The 17,801-nt window shown below is 36.2% G+C and overlaps 1 protein-coding gene across 1 annotated transcript in view; it reads left to right on the top strand.

The window, feature by feature from the left end:
- The first annotated feature begins 3,264 nt into the window (after positions 1–3,264).
- LOC148955688 (organic cation transporter protein-like) overlaps positions 3,265–17,801 on the top strand; it is an 89,052-nt gene continuing 74,515 nt past the window's right edge. The window contains exons 1-4 of the mRNA XM_089107883.1: positions 3,265–3,519; positions 7,831–8,074; positions 12,578–12,681; positions 17,175–17,329. Coding sequence (XP_088964009.1) covers positions 3,299–3,519; positions 7,831–8,074; positions 12,578–12,681; positions 17,175–17,329 — 724 coding nt within the window. The 5' untranslated portion in view covers positions 3,265–3,298. The remainder of the gene's footprint in view (positions 3,520–7,830; positions 8,075–12,577; positions 12,682–17,174; positions 17,330–17,801) is intronic.

Here is a 17,801-nt window from a genome sequence, read left to right as displayed (position 1 = left end):
TGTTGAACGTAGTTGGAGGGTCCCGAAATTATATTTCTGAGTATGACAACCCCACTAAGCCGTCAGGGCTAAGGTTGTATTTTTTACTCTGGGGGCAAATAATGTGATATAAAAAGCGTTGTTATAAAAACTTCAAAAAGGTTTCTATCGATTGTAAATAGTGAGTGATATTGCCGTTTTTAATAGTCGGAAATGATCAGAGGAAGAATCTCCCCCCCCGACATCCATCATTTCCCCAAACATTTCCGATCAACATTTTGATATGGCCATTTTTTTCAACGTAGTTAAAAGGTATGTAAATTATGTCTCTGAGGATGGCAAACCTCACCCCATCATGACAAGGGTCATAAGTTATGCTCTTGGGGCTTATAACGTTTTTAAAGAAAGTTTTGTCTTAGAAGCTTCAAAAAGGGTTCATTCAATTGGAAATTGAGAGGACAATTGCTTTTTTATTAGTCGAAAGTTATCAGAGGACAAATGTCTTCCTCTACGCCTAAGATTTCCCCAAACACTTCCAATCATAATTTTGATATAGTCATTTTGTTAAGCCTATCAGAAAGGTCTGGAAATTATGTCTTTGAGAATAAAAAATCCCCCCAGCCCTCATGGCCAGTGTTGCAAGTTATGCCCTGGAGACATATAGGGTTTTTATAGAAAGTGTGGTCTTATAAACTTCAAAGGGGGCTCATTGGATTGATAATCATACACTCTAGTGCTCTTTTTACAAGTCAAGTTGATCAGAGGACAGTTACCCTCTCCCTCCTACACACACGTCATATTGTCCCGAAATGTGTCTAACCGAAATTTTGAGATAGCCATTCTATTCAAAATAGTTTAAATATCATATAACAAGGATTTTGGGGTTGAAACAAACCTCAGATATTATGGGCAAGGGTTGTAAGTTATGCCCAGGGGATATTAAATGTTTTCATGGAAGGGATGGTTATTTAATTTCAGAAGAGGCTTCTTTTTCTTCCTGAAAAAGACTTTGTCAGTATAAAACGGATAGAAATTAATCAAAAAAAACTTTTTGCAGAAAATAAGTTTTTAAAAAAAAAAGTAAAGCACTCCATTAAACCAAAACTGAACAAAAATAGAATCAAATAATTTGCCAAGCATACAACTGCCAGAAATCAATATCAGTAAATAAATGAAACCCAAAACAAACTGAAATTAAAATTAGTCAAACTCAAAACGAACAGAAATTAATCTGAGTAGGGTTCTAAACCCTATGCTTTCTAAAAGCCAGAATATAATTTGTACTTTACTGAAAAAATTCTTTTAAATGTTCTCACTTATAACTTTAAGAAAACAAAAATTAATTAAGATTTTAAGGAATAAATATCAGCATATATATATATTAAACCGACAATGCACATTTTTTTCAGTAAATTCATTTGAATTTTTGTTCAGTAAAGTACAAATTATATTTTGTATAATCTATACAACTATACAGTAAAAAATTTCCTTATCTCACCTATATCCAAATTATCCCCTCCTACCAACAAAAAATTCTTCAGATCCTCTTTATTCAACCCAAATTTAAAATAAACCTTCTCCCCCCCCAACAGTCTTTGGCTTGGGAGTAAAACCTCAAAGACAGAGATTGGTATTTATGAGCTTGCCACTCTTGGATTTCTTGGTCCTTTAGGGTTCGCAGGACTTCATTCCATACTGACTCGGTTTCACCAATAGGGCCTTTTCGTTCATTGCACATCTCCGAAAATCCACAAAGGTCCATTATTTTCTTGACTTGATTTGGCCATGATTCACGTCTACCGTCCTTCAAGCTCTTCAAATAATCTGACTTAAGAAGCCGAACTCTATGTAGCCTAATTATGTTATCCCAGAATTTTACCATTCTAACCAATCTAACACTCCTTAAAGTGAAAAGCCCCAAATCTTCTTTCAGTACCACCGAACTAAATGAATCCTTCAAGCCTAAAGTTCTCTTAAAATATCTTAGCTGAACTACTTCTAGCTTAGCTGCTATAGCATAACCACCAAAGCTGAGAACCTCAATGTAGACTAGAAGCTACTTTTGTCTGAAAAACACTTTTTTGGATCCTCATGTCAGCTAGCTGACCCAAATTACTTCTCAAAAGCATATTTATTAGCCTATTATCCCTTAAATTACAATCTTCTACATGATTAGACATCCCCCTTAATGCACTAAACTTAACACCCAACTAACAAATTCTTCTTTAACCTCTAACGCCTTTTCTCCAAAATTAAAATGAACCTCTGAATCAACACCTCCTTTACTCCTAAATACTAATACTACTGATTTCTTAGCGTTCAATTCTAAATCCTTCTTTTCTAAGTAATTTTGTGCTATATCTAATTGTTTCTGAAGATTATCTCTGCCCTCCGCCACTAGAGCTATGTCATCCGCGAATAACAAACATACATGATAACCTAAACCAATCCTAAGATACATATGGGACTCCATTATTTTTCATAAGCCTATCTAAATCATTAACAAGCAAGGAGAAAAGCTTAGGAGATAAAGTAGATCCTTGTTTCACACCCACATGAGACGTAACCAGCCTAGAAAAATTTCCCATAACCTTCACAACAAATTTCACCCTTCGATACATATCTGCTATTATTGCTACAAAGCAAGATGGCAAGCCTATTTCTAATAGACTTTCAATTTACAGCCTCCTATTTTCCTATACAACCTCCTTAATTATACTATTAATCTTATTGTTGCATATCATCCCCAATAAAAAAAAACATTATAAGCCTTTAACAGGCCAAGCAGGGGTGGGCCTGTTGTCCGGTCACCTTCTTGGTTTTTTTTTGTCCCTGTTTATTCCTGTCTACAACAGAACCGAGACAAGAAGAAAAAAAAAATACTCCATGCTTTTTACAAATTGTTCACAGCTCCAATTATACAACAAACAACGAAGAGCAGAGGTTACTTAGTATCTTTTGTTAAAAACCTGAATTATTTGAAAAAGCAATTTCTATCATCTTTGTTGTAAAAAAGGAGCCAGTTAAAAAAAGAAATAAAGAAAAAAATATCATGTCTTTGTGCCAATTGCGCAAAAAAAAAAAAAAAATAATTTTAGCTTTTTCTTGTTGTTTTTGCAGACAATTAAGTAATTGGTTTCAAGAAACAAAATTTCTGTATTTAAAGTTCTATTCCCCAAAAATTCTACGAAAAATTACCACACGAATTCCACTTGGATTTTCTTAAACTGATAGGCTAATCACTTTAGCTGTCAAAAAATTGTCACTCGAATCAAATATAAACAGGCGCTGGAAATAAAACGATCGAAGTTGCCTGAAAATGCAAGCCGACTCAGAGGTTAAAGTAAATTCTCTCGAAAATAAGAGAGACATTTTGCCAAAATCAGCCCAGAAGCTACTGGATTACGATACCGTTCTCCAATATATTGGTGGTTTTGGCCCTTTCCAGTTCAGGATATGCATTCTTATATGGCTAGCAGCCATGTACTGCGCAGCTGGTGTAATGTCTTTCTCATTTACGGGAGCTGTTCTTGAACACAGGTATAGATTTTTTTTCTGTTTACAGACCAGAAGTGATTAAGTAAAGAGCAACATGTGCTGAATGCATACGTAATTTTATTAGCCTCCCCCAACCCCATTCCAATTGGTGTAGAGGGGATGGTCGTACAGGCTTGGACCCATTAGACCAGAAATTTACCGTTCTGGTGTTCTTAATACGGGCCAAAAGTATCAGGAGGGTGACCAGCCCACGCTTCTTTCACCCACCTACTCCTTATTACATATTATGGCACAATAAATTCCAAATTATCAAACGCTAAAAAACAAATGTCTCCAGGGGGATATTACAAACACAGCTCTGAGACTAAGGACTCCAAATTATATAATGGGCTCATTTCTCACAGATATATTGTAGTCAAGAAGGTCGGTAAGTCACACTTAGTTAAAGCTGGGATTTCCCGGAGAATGCGTATGATTGGAGGTACAAACTGGGCTGTTTTAGCCTCCAATGACCTTCTTACCACCAACGCCAAAGGAATTTTTCTTATCCGACCTTTCAACTACTTTTAATGAAAGGGCTGTTAAAAAAAATTTATTGGATGGGCTTGGGGACAAAAAGGGTGTGTGGGGGGGGGGGGGGCTAGTTGCCCTCAGTTATCTTTTGAATCTTAAAAATTGAACTAAAACTTTCAATTTCCAATATAATGAGCCCTCTCTGAAGTTTATACGAGCATCCCCTTCATAAGAACCATATACGCCCCCAGGACAACACTTACAACGCCTATCTCCTAGGCCCAGAGGGGAGTTTTTGTTATCTAATTTTTGAACAATTTCCAAAAAACTGGCTATCTCAAAATTTATATCGGATGGGTTTGGGGAAGAAAGGGTGTGGGGGGTGGTTAGTTACCCTCAACTCTCCTGAATTTTAAAAAGTGAACTATAACTTTCAATTTCCAATCAAATGAGCCCTCTATGAAGTTTATAGGAGCATCCGTTTCATAAGAACCATACATGCCCTTAGGGTATAACTTACAACGCCCTGCCCTGGGGGGTTGTATTGACACCGGAGAATTTCTTTTCTGGCCTTTGAATTATTTTTAATAAAATATCTATCTCAAAATTTTCATCAGATGTGTTTGGAAAAAGAAGGGGTGGGGAGGGGGAGGCTAGCTGCCGTCGGATCTCTTTTGACTGTTAAAAAGTGAGCTCGAACTTTCAATTTCCAATCAAATGAGACCTCTCTGACGTATATAGGAGCAACACTTTCATAAGAACCATATATACCCCAGGGCATAACTTACAACGCCTGCCCCCGGGCCCTGGGGGATTGTGTCGACACCTGAGTTTTGTTATCTGACTTTTGAGCAAATTTTAACTTAATGGCTACCTCCAAATTTTATTGGATGCATTTAGGGAAAATGGGACGTGGGGGAGGGCAAGTTGCCCTCCAATCTCTTTTGACATTCAAAAACTGAACTAGAACTTTCCATTTCCAATCAAATGAGCCCTCTCTGAAGTTTTTACGAGCATCCCTTCCATAAGAACCATATATTCCCCCAGGGCATAACTTACAATGCCTGCCACCGGGCCCTGGGTGTTTGTGTCGACACCGGAGTTTTGGTTATATGGTCTTTTTTAAAAAAGACTATTTTTATGGTCTTTTTAAAAACTATTTTAAAAAAAAGGCTATCTCAAAGTTCTTAGTATATGATCTTTGAACTATTTTTGACAAAATAGCTATCTCAACATTTTGATTGGATGTGTTTGGGGAAATGGTGGGCGTTGGAGGGGCGTTAGTTGCTCTCGAATCAATTTCAACTATTTAAAAAGGCACTAGTCCTTTCAATTTCCAATCGAATGAGCTCTTTTGAAGTTTCTAAAACAATCAGCTCTTTTGAAGTTTCAATAAAAACCTTATATGCCCCCAGGGCATAACTTACAACCCTTGCCCTGAGGAATGGGGAGGGGGGGGGGTTGTCATCCTTAAAGACCTAATTTCCAGAACTTTCAACTACGTTGAAGAAAATTTCTATTTCAAAATTTTGATTGGATGTGTTTTGGGAAATGTTGGGCGTGAGAGGGGGGCTAGTTGCCCTCCAATCACTTTTGACTATTATAAAGGGCACTAGCCCTTTCAATTTCCAATCGAATGAGCTCTTTTTGAAGTTTCTACGACAACGCTTACTATAAAAACCTTACATGCCCCAGGGCATAACTTACAACCCTTGCCCTGAGGGCTGTAGGGAGAGTGTCATCCTCAAAAACATAATTTCCAGACTTTTTAACTTCGTCGAAGAAAATGGCTATCTCAAAATTTTGAGTGGAAGTGTTTGGGGAAATGGTGGGTTTGAGAGGGGTGTTAGTTATCCTCTAATCACTTTCGGCTATTAAAAAGGGCACAAGCCCTTCTAATTTCCAATGAATGAACCCTTTTTGAAGTTTCTACAACATCACTATCTATAAAAACCTTATATGCCCCCAGAGCATAACTTACAACCCTTGCCCCGAGGGCTCTAAGGGGGTTATCATCCTCAAAGACCTAATTTCTAAGACCTTTAATTACGTGAAATTTAAAAATTTTGATTTGGGGAAAAGGTAAGCGTGAGAGGTGCGTTAATTGCCCTCAAACCACTTTAGACTATTAAAAAGGGCCCTGGCCCTTTGAATTTCCAATAGAATTAACCCTTTTTCAATTTTCTACGACACAGCTTTCAATAAAATCCTTATATGCCCCAGGGCATAACTTACAACCCTGAGGGCTGTGGGGAGTGTCATCCTTGTAGACATAATTTCCGGAGCTTTCAACTATTTTGAACAAAATGGCTATCGCAAAATTTTGACTGTATGTGTTTGGATAAATGGATGGCGTGGAAGGGGTGTTAGTTGCCTTCCAATCACTTTCGACTATTAAAAAGGGCTCTAGCCATTTCAATTTCCAATCAAATGAGTAGTTTTTAAAGTTTCTACGACAACGCATTCTATAAAATCCTTGTATGCCCCCAGGGCATAACTTACAACCCTTGCCCTGAGGGCTGTGGGGGAGTTGTCATCCTCAAAGACCTAATTTCCAGAACTTTCAACTACGTTGAACAAAATGGCTATCTCAAAATCCTGGATACGACCCTAGTAGGTAGTAATGATATTCACATTGTGCCTTTTTGGTCTAGGACAATATTCCTTCTTCATGCTAGGCGACTTGAAACTTAGTACTTTAAGCTATGTTAATACTGTTGGCCCTGGTCAAATCAGGCGATGATAGTGTAAAACATAATTTAACTCTTGCATTTGATAAACTTGTAGCATGGTTTACGGCAAACAGGCTAGCTTTGAATGCTTTAAAAACTAAGTTTATAGTTTATTCACGTACATCACGACCCTTTTCAGGTCTTAAGCTGATTAAGTCCTCTGCGTCAAGTAGCCTACAGAGATATCACTTGTTTATATTTTTGGTACCTAGGTATACTGGTTGACTTGAATTTAAGTTGAAGCCACATATTAATAGTCTGATAGTGAAGCTTGGAAGGAACATAGGTATTATGCATCATTTGAAATTCGTTTTGCCTCCGGAATCTATGCGTTCTGTTTATTTTCCTTTTGTTAATTCTTACCTAAATTACTGTCCACTTGTTGAACAGAGAATATTGAACATAGAGCTATGAGGGGGGTGACATCCCAGGAGACATAGGTACTGGACCTTTCAACTATGCTGAACCAAATGACTATCTCAACATTTTGAATAGATGTGTTTGGGGAATTTATAGGAATGGGAGGGGGCTGGTTACCCTCCAGTCACTTTTGACTCGAAAAAGGCACTAGAACTTTCAATTTCTAATCGAATGAGCTCCTTCCAAAGTTTGTGTGACAACTCCTTCAATACGAAGTTCCTTGGTGAAAAAAAGTATTACATTGTGCCTACATCGTTCTTTACTTATGTAGTGCTATTGTCCTCCTTATTGACTATCGTATTGACTGTCGATTTCTGATGCTTTTGAATAAGACCCAGTGCTTGTTTTGAGCATAACGCATGAACAAATTTCAACAATGGACACCAAAACCATGTGAAAAGCATGTTTTCTATGAGACTCCGTATGATTTAAGATCAAATAAATTTGTATTTAAAAACAACTGTCAGAAGCAAAAATATCGAATTTACGTCTCTTGTTAAACTACAAATCAACGAATATTTAAAACTGTCGTAATTCTTCCGCTGAAATAATCATCTGTTACTCGAGATAGTGGGCGATAATAGGCCCATCATAGATACTAGGCCTATCATTTTTACACTTGAAATAATTGGATTACAATAATGATTGTTGCCTAAAACGTTTTCGATTTAATCAAAAAATATTTTAGGTGTCTGTTGCCAGAATGTGAGTCTTTTGAGACGAATGACTCAAGAAGCATATGGACTGACGCGATCAACGAGTCTTCTTATCCACTACCACTGAAAGCCGGGAAAACCTACCGATGTCTTAAATATACTAATCTATCCCTCGTTGAAGGTTTTTGTACTTCACGTGGGGATAATAAAGATGGAGTTAAATGTAATGAATGGGTCTACGATGACTCTGTTTTAAAAATTTCGATTATTAGTGAGGTAAGTTTCAGCTTAATTATATTTGTTATAAAGCATTGCAGTGCGCAATAAACCTGGTAGATATTTGACAATTTGGCCTTTCAGATGAAAACGCTCACAATTTTAATTTTGCCATCCAACGATTAATAATTTTTTTCAAGTCATTTTAAAATTGTTATACCTTGTGGTGTCTTTACAATAGCAATAAAAGTGAATGATAAAACATCGAAAATGGAAAGGAGCTATTCTAACATGCCCAAACACTCTACGGAAAAATCTATATTTTGATTAGTTTTTTTTATATTTTTGAAACAGAAATTTATGTCTAATTGTACGAGGGCACTGAACTTGGTAGATATTGGACATTTTGGCCTTTGTCTGATAATAGCACTCAACGTTTTGACAAGATTAGGAACCTATTTCTTGTTCTTTGACCCTTGATGGAATAAATGGAACTTTAAGACTAGGGCGAAAAGAAAATTGTTCTGGTTAAATAAGAAAGTCACAAAGAATTGTAGCCATGAAAAAAATATTGAATTTTACGATAAATCCAAGGGCTATTGTTTTTCTCTTAATAAAACACTCTAAAGGGCATAATAAGCTAAAGGAAGGCCATTGCCCGCTTTTTTGTAAGACAGAGATTTTGAATTTCTTAGAAAAACTTTATTTGGGAACTAAATTGGATTCAAGACTTTTCAACGAGGAAAGACGTATATATTATGAATCAGAGAAAAAGAATGGACCTCTCAGATGCAAACGCTCACAACTCCAATTTTGCCACCGAAAAATTAATAGTTTCCTTAGAAGTCATTTTTGAACTGCATCCTAAAAACGGAACTTCCAATAAATCTTTTTATTATTTTCTTCGCCAATTACTATATGAACTTGGTCAAATCGGCACCTGAAAAGATTATATGTTGCTTTGTGGTATGAAAATAGTGTTAAAAACAAAAAATCCAACTTTTAACTAAAGATTACTTTCCATTTTTCATTTTTAAACCACCCGTGAGTCTTTTTTTTCAATTCGCTGGAAAGTGCCAATTTTTAGTGTCATTTCCAGAATGTAGTGACTTAAAAAACTTGAAAGTACACCATGGTCATTGTCATCATAAAACATCTGATACATGGTTAAGAGTAAATATGGGAATATTGAATAACCCAATAGATTTCAGAAGGCCCATAGTTAGGGGGGGGGGGCAGCATCCAAACTCCTGTTTGTAGTAATTTTTGTTTGTTTTAAGTTTAGCTTGAGTTTTCACTTTAATTGTTACTTATTTTGGAATTTAATTATTGATTTATGTCAGAACCTCGTTACTTTTATGTCTTATAAGATTATTTATCAACTATAAAGATTTTTAAATTCAGATTCGGATTTTATTCAATGTAATTGTTGTATAAACTCCTTCATTTTGAAATCAAGGTTTGGAACGATTGTTGAACTAAGATTTTGATTCAATAATAATGTATAGATGATATAGAATCCTCCTAGGAGAATCCTCCTAATATAGAATCCTCCGGGGAGGTCAAAAGATTGCATTTGCATGAAAAATAAATAAGAGAATAAATATATAACCCAGAAATGACTCAGCTATTTTATTTCTGACTCTTTGAACTCTTTTATTTGTGACTTTTATGTGGTCGTTTGATATATGCGGTGAGGAAAAAACGTCATTCTGACATACTCGATGAATATAATATTTTTTTAATGAGTTTAAAATCTATCTCAAATTCTCCCTGAAATTTCATATTTACTACCTTAGCCGTTCTTGAAATATTTAACATGCGCCCCTTTGACAGCAGTGATGCCCTTAACTACTCCTGAGTAAAACATAAAATCGCGAAGAAAGGAGAAAACGAGGTTAATAAACAGCCAGTGAAAAAATTAAAAAATATATACAAATATTTCGGTTAAGACCTCGGATTGACCGTCCTCAGTGCAGAATAAAACTGGTAAAAATATAAAAAACCAAACCTTAAAACAAAACACAAAACTAAAATAGGATAACCCTTTCTGAGTAACGGCGAGGACGGTCAAGCAGAGGTCTTAACCGAAATATTTGCATAATTTGTTAATTTTTTCACTGGCTGCTCATTGTCCTCGTTTTCTCCTTTCTTTGCGATTTTATGTTTTATCGTGATTAGCCAGTGTGGTCTCAGAAATTATTTACTCCTGAGATATTGCAAACATGCCCGTTTGACATCCTAAATACATATGGTGTCTTTTGATATAGATAAGCATCCCAAACCCTATTTCCTGAAATTTTCAACTTAATAATCTGAGCCTTTCCTAACATATTTCAGGTACCCCCTTCCTGCAGTCTCTGAAAGCAGGGGAGAATCTAGAGCAAAATCTTGGTGGAGGGGGCAATCTGACAAAGGTGCCAATAAGGAAATCTTGAGGGGGGGGGAGAATGTGACAAAGGCGCCAAATATTGACCAAATTGACAACTTTATCTTAGAAAAAAAAGTGAAAAACAGAAAAAAAGCGAGGAATGAGGGCTCCAGAAAAATTTTGGGTGGAAAATTGGGGACCCCCGCCCCCTTGATCTATCAGTGATGCAAAGTTTCAAGTTAATACCCGTAGGCGCTCTTGAGATCAATATAGATACGCCCAGATACGCCCTTTTAACAACTTGAATATACTTCTATAGTGTCTTTTGATTTAGTACAACCTCCTAAACATTCACTGAAAGTTTCAACTTAATACCCTTAACAGTTCCTATAGTTTCTTAGCAGTGTCTATAGAAAGTGAATTATTTAGTATGTGGATAGTTTTTAGATTCGGAGATGCTGTAGATAAAGTTTTAAGATAAAACAGTGTTGTGTCAAGAAGGGAAAGCAGGAATCGACCAAAATTTCACCCTTAGAATGATAGTGGAGAAGAATCTGAGTCATCAAACCCCTTCAGTCTTCAATTTTACTTATTATAAGTGAACGTTTGAACAGCTGATTGAAGAGCGTTAGCCAAGGTCCAATCCTTGTATCGTATATCTTGGTAGGCTATGTGTTGTTGTATCCTTGTATGTATTTTAGTAACAGATTAAGTAAATAAAAACAAGTCTTTTCAATTTAAACTATGGTGCAACGTTAAAACTTAAAACGAATAGAAAACATTCAGTATACCAGGGGGACAGTCTCTTCCTCAACCCCCGTTCTTTACGCTTAAGTCTTAAAGCTCTTTATAAATGCTTTTCATTCAAAATTAATGACCCTTGTGTTTGAATTGTCTTTCTTAATGAACCCGGACAAAAAGCCAAAGTTCAGCGTATAGAGAGGGTTAAAGGAGGCGCAGCCCCCTAATATCCGCATAATTTCTGTTCGTTTTGAGTTTCAATGTTGTTCGTTACTTTCAGTTGAAAAAACTGTTTTTTTTTTAAATTTAAATTTCTGACTGTTTTTCAATTCACGCCAGGAATTCTTCTCTCGCCCCGTGTAAAATCTCCCCTGAAAAATGTTCACCGATACTTTCCTCCCCACAAAAATTCATTTCAACGAGTGTCACCCCCTCCCCCCGCCAAAAATTTCCACCAATATTATCCACACATTTTCTAATAGAAAATACAATATGTGAACAATATAAGCAAATTGTGTAGCATACAGCTCTTTCCCCAGGGACTATGGAGGGTCATGTCGTCACTAAAGGTATACTTACTGAACCTTTCAACTATGCTAAATTAAATTACTATTTTAAAATTTAGATCAAATTTATATGGAGGAAAATGGGCGTGGGAGGGGAGTAATTGCCTTCCAATATTTTTGATCACTCAAACAAGCACTAAAACTTTTGATTTCCGTTCGAATTGGCCCTCCCTCGATTGTTTTAGAAACTAGTTTGACTGACCGTAGATAAAACACTAAGCTGAACGAAAAATACGGTTTAATCCCAAGTCATAGGGCAAAGTCGTATCCAGGGGGGATCCCCCCAAATGTTGGTCCGACTCGTAAAAACGTAACAAAAATGAACATAAAGAAATTTTTGATACGCGTTTTAGTTTTTGTACCCCTCCCCCCCCCGAAAAATTCCTTTTTGGGTACGACAGTACCTTGTCGCGGTATTAATAGAAAATTTATGACGGATTGGTCGCAGTTTCTATGGATAAAGAATGATAGGTCGCATAAATTGGACTTTTTTGTCATCCATCTGGAGCCAAAAAAAAAGTAGGTCATCCCCAAATAATCACAGATGCGTTTTTATTTGATGCATAAAAGGCCAAAAGAAATGATTAAGAGGAAAGCGAGACTTAATCAAAAGGAGTAAGAAGTGAATTATTGGCCAGAATGGGGAGGAGGAAAATTCTGTTCGTTTTAAGTTTTAATGTCGCTCCTTACTTTCAGTTTAAAAAACTTGTTTTTTTTTAATTTAATAATCAAAAGGAGTAAGAAGTGAAGTACAGGCCAGAATGGGGAGGAGGAACGTGAGCAGCTTTGTTGGCCTCAGGTGGTTTGGTGTTAAGACCAGATACTAGTAATTATAGTAGTATTATTGAACAATTCTCTAACTTTATTAGTTCATTTTTTTTTTAGTTTAACCTTGTCTGTGATAACGCCTGGATTGAGCCTGTTTTAGCATCTGCATACATGATCGGTATGGTTTTTGGATCGATTTCATTTGGAGCAATTGCAGACAAGTAAGTTTATTTAGACGAATTTGGGTCTTTTCCTTCAAACCACATGTTAAAAAAAAGTGTACTTCAAACGAACGCAAAAAGTTATTTTATACCTTAAAATAGACTGCATTTACCCAATGTGTGATGAACCAACTCCTTCAATTCGCCTCTTTACGCTAACGTTCAAGCTGGGTTGTCCTGAAAGCATTTAAGACTTCAATGAATATACTCACTTTGTATTTTTCAGTGCTTCATTTGCCAATTACTGTTAAAAACACATGAACTGAAATATCTGTAGGTTAAAGCCCTTTTATGCTCATGGCGTTATAATAAATAAACAAGCGAAGCATTGCAATAATACAACAATGAAAATCAAAGTATAATCACCTACGGAACAAGTACTGACAAAACCTATCCTCTCCACACAAAAAAGTGACCCTTTGTCCGCGTCTCCGGAGACAATTCCATACCTATGCGAACCTGGCAACTAAAAACTGTAGTTACACAATTCATCCCGGTCACTCGTCGCCTGAATCACGCTCTAACATAATTTATTGGCTCGGAGCAAAGTATTTTGGCTCGGAGCGATTACGTAGTACAGCACTTTGCGTCTAGAGGTGCTGAGGTACGCGGGGTCACTTTTGGAGAGTTTTGTCAGTACTTGTTCCGTAGGTGGTTATACTTTGATGAAAATTAAGAAATTATACTAAATATAAGGGAAACTACGACTCTCTAAGACCTCCGCTCCTTGCGCTAAACTTTAACTTGCACCTTCAAGAAAAGAGTACATATTTTCAAACCTGTTCCCTTTATCAAAATGCTTTTCGAATACATGAAAGTTCATTGAGTGCATCTTACTGTTTTTGTTTATATAGGCCTTATATTGGGTTTTAGTGAGTATAGAAGTAACAATAGTGAGGCAAAAAGCAAGTTTTTCATCTTAAACTTAAATCTTACGACAGAAAGGGAAGCCGCCACTCCTATATTGATTTGAACGCATTATCCAAACATTTTTTCAAATGAATATGTTTTGGTTTAAATTGCCTCCTCCTCTTCATGTTGATTTGAGGGAATTAATATGCATTTGAAAATTCCAATAAAAAATTTGCCTTTTGAGCCACCAGTTTGAGGCCCAGAAAATATTCACTAGCTCCCCCTTAATAACTGGTATCAATAAGAAAAAGACCCTCAGATCCTTGACTGTCTCAAGAAAATACAAAATTCCATTTTTTCGTAGACAGAGATTAAATATCAACTCTTGGGTTCTCAGGTCTGCTGAATTTGATAGCGTCATCTTCATCAAGATCGTCCCCATTTTTATGGTTTCTCCACCTCCTTTTCTATAACTATGTGACTTTCCTTGTGACGATAAATTTTCACAAGTAATTTACAACTTAATAGTTTTGAATTTTTTTAATTTCAATCCAACTTTAAGTAAATATTTTGATTAACTATATATATTTTTTTATAATTAAGCCGTTTTCAAAATTCTGTTTTTACTCCAAGCAAAATTGTTTTTGCTGGCTGTTCATTGCCATGGACAGTTTAAAAAGATAATGTTTTAATCACATCGCTCTTGCATCAGAGCAATCATTCTTAATACACTGGAACAAGAAATCAAATTTTAGTGTTGAGTGTGAGGGCTAATTGGGGTAGTCCTCTTTACATATTGGACAATTATTAAGTTTTAAGTTTTATCATCGCTCTTTACTTTCATTTGAAAAATGGTGCTTTATCTATTTTTGTTCATTTTGCTCATATTCTATTTTGTTGTATATTTTTGTTTGTTTGAATAAATACAAGACAAGGCCATTTATAAGAAAAGTTTTTGGTGTGACCTCGCAAAAAATAAAGTTCAGACGTCACAAATACATACAACCAGATCAGTTTTCTTAATCTTATCTCAGTGGAGGCTACTTTGGCTCTGTCAGGCTTCACTTGGCCCAAGGCCTTACGACCGTGAGCTTCATAGATATCAAGGTGAAAATTTTAAAGGCCCATGTCTGGCCTCCTTAACAACTCTCCCTTTCCATTCCAAATATCAGGCCCCTTGACCCAGTAACGATTGTTTAAAGTTGCAAGCCCTTCCAAAAAATGGCCCTTTGCGTGTATCAATTTTTAAGGGGATGAACCTTGCCTCCAAAATATTATATTTTGTTCATATTAGGGTCTATTTAGACCTGGGACTTGTAGCTTTTTGAATTTGTTCTAAAAAGGGAGTATTGGCCTATCAAGGACCTATTTTTCAGAGAAGTCAATATTTTCTGTTTTGTATGAGTTGGAGTCTCCAGGGCTTGCACAACGAAAAGACCCTTCTAATGTCCCATTTTGGGGAGCCACATGCCCACAAAGTAATTTTTCATATATTAGGTACTCCTTCGCCACGGGACTTGTGATTTCATATATCTAACTGTTGAGGAAGATTTTTTTGGCTTTTCTCAGACTCAGTTTTCGGGTTTAGGTTTAAGTTTAGGCTCTTCTTGGCAAGACGATTTACAAAATATTTTTATAACTTATAGTAGGAAAAATGTGTCCTGTTTTCCAGGCCCACTAATGACTTTTCTTTTCCCCCAATAAAAGTCATGGTCCTCTTATACCAGAAAGAAACAGTCATACAAGATCGGACATACCCACCATTTCCGCTTTCTAAAAACCTGACAGTTTGTGTGATTTACCTCCCTTTCCCCAAGGGTTGTGGGGACCATGTCATCCCCGGTGGCACATTTGTTGAACCGCTCTATTATTCTGAGAGAAATGGCTATCTTAAAATCTTTTTCGAAGGTTTAAGGGTTTAGGGGAAGAGGGTGGAATAAAATGGAACTAGACGGGGCTGTTTACCCTTAATCACATTTGGTCTTTAAAAAGGTTATTAAATTCAATTTCGATCAAATTGACCTCCTTCAAAGTTTTTCCAACCATCTTTTCCATTGAAATTGGCAAGGGAAAAACAATACATTGAAGGAACATGGCTCCTTACAAAGGCAAAGCTAGATTGTTACCTCTTCTAATGACATGAGCCCTCAATAAAAAGGCTGTAGGAATGATGAGTGTTCAATTTTTATTAGTATCAGTTTTGCCCCTGACGGGTAAGCTTAGACACAATATAATCATATTGGGTCTTTAAAAGGTCATTAAATTCAATTTCGATCGAATTGACCTCCTTCCAAGATTTTCCAACCACCTTTTGCATAGAAATTGGCAAGGGAAAAACAATACATTGAAGGAACATGGCTCCTTACAAAGGCAAAGCCAGATTGTTACCTCTTCTAATGACATGAGCCCTCAATGAAAAGGCTGTAGAAATGATGAGTTTTCAAGTTCAATTTTTATTAGCATCAATTTTTTCCCTGACGGGTAAGCTTAGAATCAATGTAATCAAATTTGGTCCTTAAAAAGGTCATTAAATTCAATTTCGATCAAATTGACAACCTTCCAAGTTTTCCCAACCACTTTTGCATAGAAATTGGCAAGGGAAAAACAATGCATTAAAGGAACATGGCTCCTTACAAAGGCAAAACCAGATTGTTACCTCTTCTAATGACATGAGCCATCGGTATTGAAGGAACATGGATCCTTACAAAGGCAAAACTAGATTGTTACCTCTTCTAATGACATGAGCCCTCAATAAAAAGGCTGTAGAAATAACAAGTTTTCAAGTTCAATTTTTATTAGCATCAGTTTTGCCCCTGACGGGTAAGCTTAGAAACAATGTAATCATATTTGGTCCTTAAAAAGGTCATTAAATTCAATTTCGATCAAATTGACCACCTTCCAAGTTTTCCCAACCACCTTTTGCATAGAAATTGGCAAGGGAAAAACAACGCGTTGAAGGAACACGGCTCTTTACAAAGGCAAAGCCAGATTGTTACCTCTTCTAATGACATGAGCCCTCAATAAAAAGGCTGTAAAAATGATGAGTTTTAATGTTCAATTTAGCATCAGTTTACCTTCTTCTAATGACATGAGCCCTCAATAAAAAGGCTGTTGAAATGATGAGTTTTCAATTTCAATTTTTATTAGCATCAGTTTTGCCCCTGATGGGTAAGCTTAGACACAATGTAGTCATATTTGGTCCTTAAAAAGGTCATTAAATTCGATTTCGATCAAATTGACCCCCTTCCAAGTATTTCCAACCATTTTTTTGCATCAAAATTGACAAGGGAAAAAACAATACGTTGAAGGAACATGGCTCCTTACAAAGGGAAAGCCAGATTGTTACATCTTCTAATGACACTAGCCCTCATTAAAAAGGCTGTCGAAATGATGAGTTTTAATGTACAATTTTTATTTGCATCAGTTTTGCCACTGACGGGTAAGCTTAGACCCAATGTATTTTAGATTTTTAGAATCAGCTTAAAAATCATTTTAAAAAGGTACATACCGTTTATAAGGAAATATCTGTTCTCTAATGGGTTCCGTAACTATCGAGAATAATTACCTTTTTAATTTATCACCATGTACATTTTAACCTTTGTTTTTACCTCTTTTTAATCTTTTTTTTTCTCTTTTTTTAGGATTGGCAGACTTAAAACCCTTATAATTGTAGTTGCAATCGCCTCAACAGCGCAAACAGCTGCCGCTTTCTCAGTTAACCCTGAAATGTTCTTTGTCCTCCGTTTTTTTGCTGGAGCATCTATTATTGGATTATATCAGATCCTTAATGTTCTGGGTAAGTCAATTTTAATTCATGGCATGTGTCCCGAGCCCTAAGAAAATGATGTCATCAACAATTTTACTAGCAATGGTACTTTCTCGATTTAAAAAACAATTGTTGCTAACATTTGGTAATTAAATACTCTTTTCAATTTTCCTAAGAAGCGCCATTCCAAAAAAATTTCAATTTTCTTAAATTACAGTACTTAAAGAATCACCATACGAAAGTCGCAAAGAACATCTCCAAGGAAGTTCAAGTGGAGCTCGCATGCCCCTCTGTTGAGGAAGTGAAACGGCTTGGGAACCCCCTCTGTGTCAAAATCAGGTTCAAAGATAAGGGTTCCATCGATACTACCGTGAAAACAGCCTAAAAATGGGATACATATCCATCAGAATCCAACAATTGCAATCTGAACCAAAATGTTACTATAAATGTCAGTCGCTTGAACTTATTGCAAAGGACTCTACCGAAACCGAACCAAAATTTG

The sequence above is a fragment of the Artemia sp. Qi Xiang Cuo genome, chromosome 2 (assembly GCF_049724085.1).
Source record: "Artemia sp. Qi Xiang Cuo chromosome 2, ASM4972408v1, whole genome shotgun sequence".
Classification (NCBI taxonomy): Eukaryota; Metazoa; Arthropoda; class Branchiopoda; order Anostraca; family Artemiidae; genus Artemia; species Artemia sp. Qi Xiang Cuo.
This window is presented reverse-complemented; position numbering and strand designations above follow the sequence as displayed.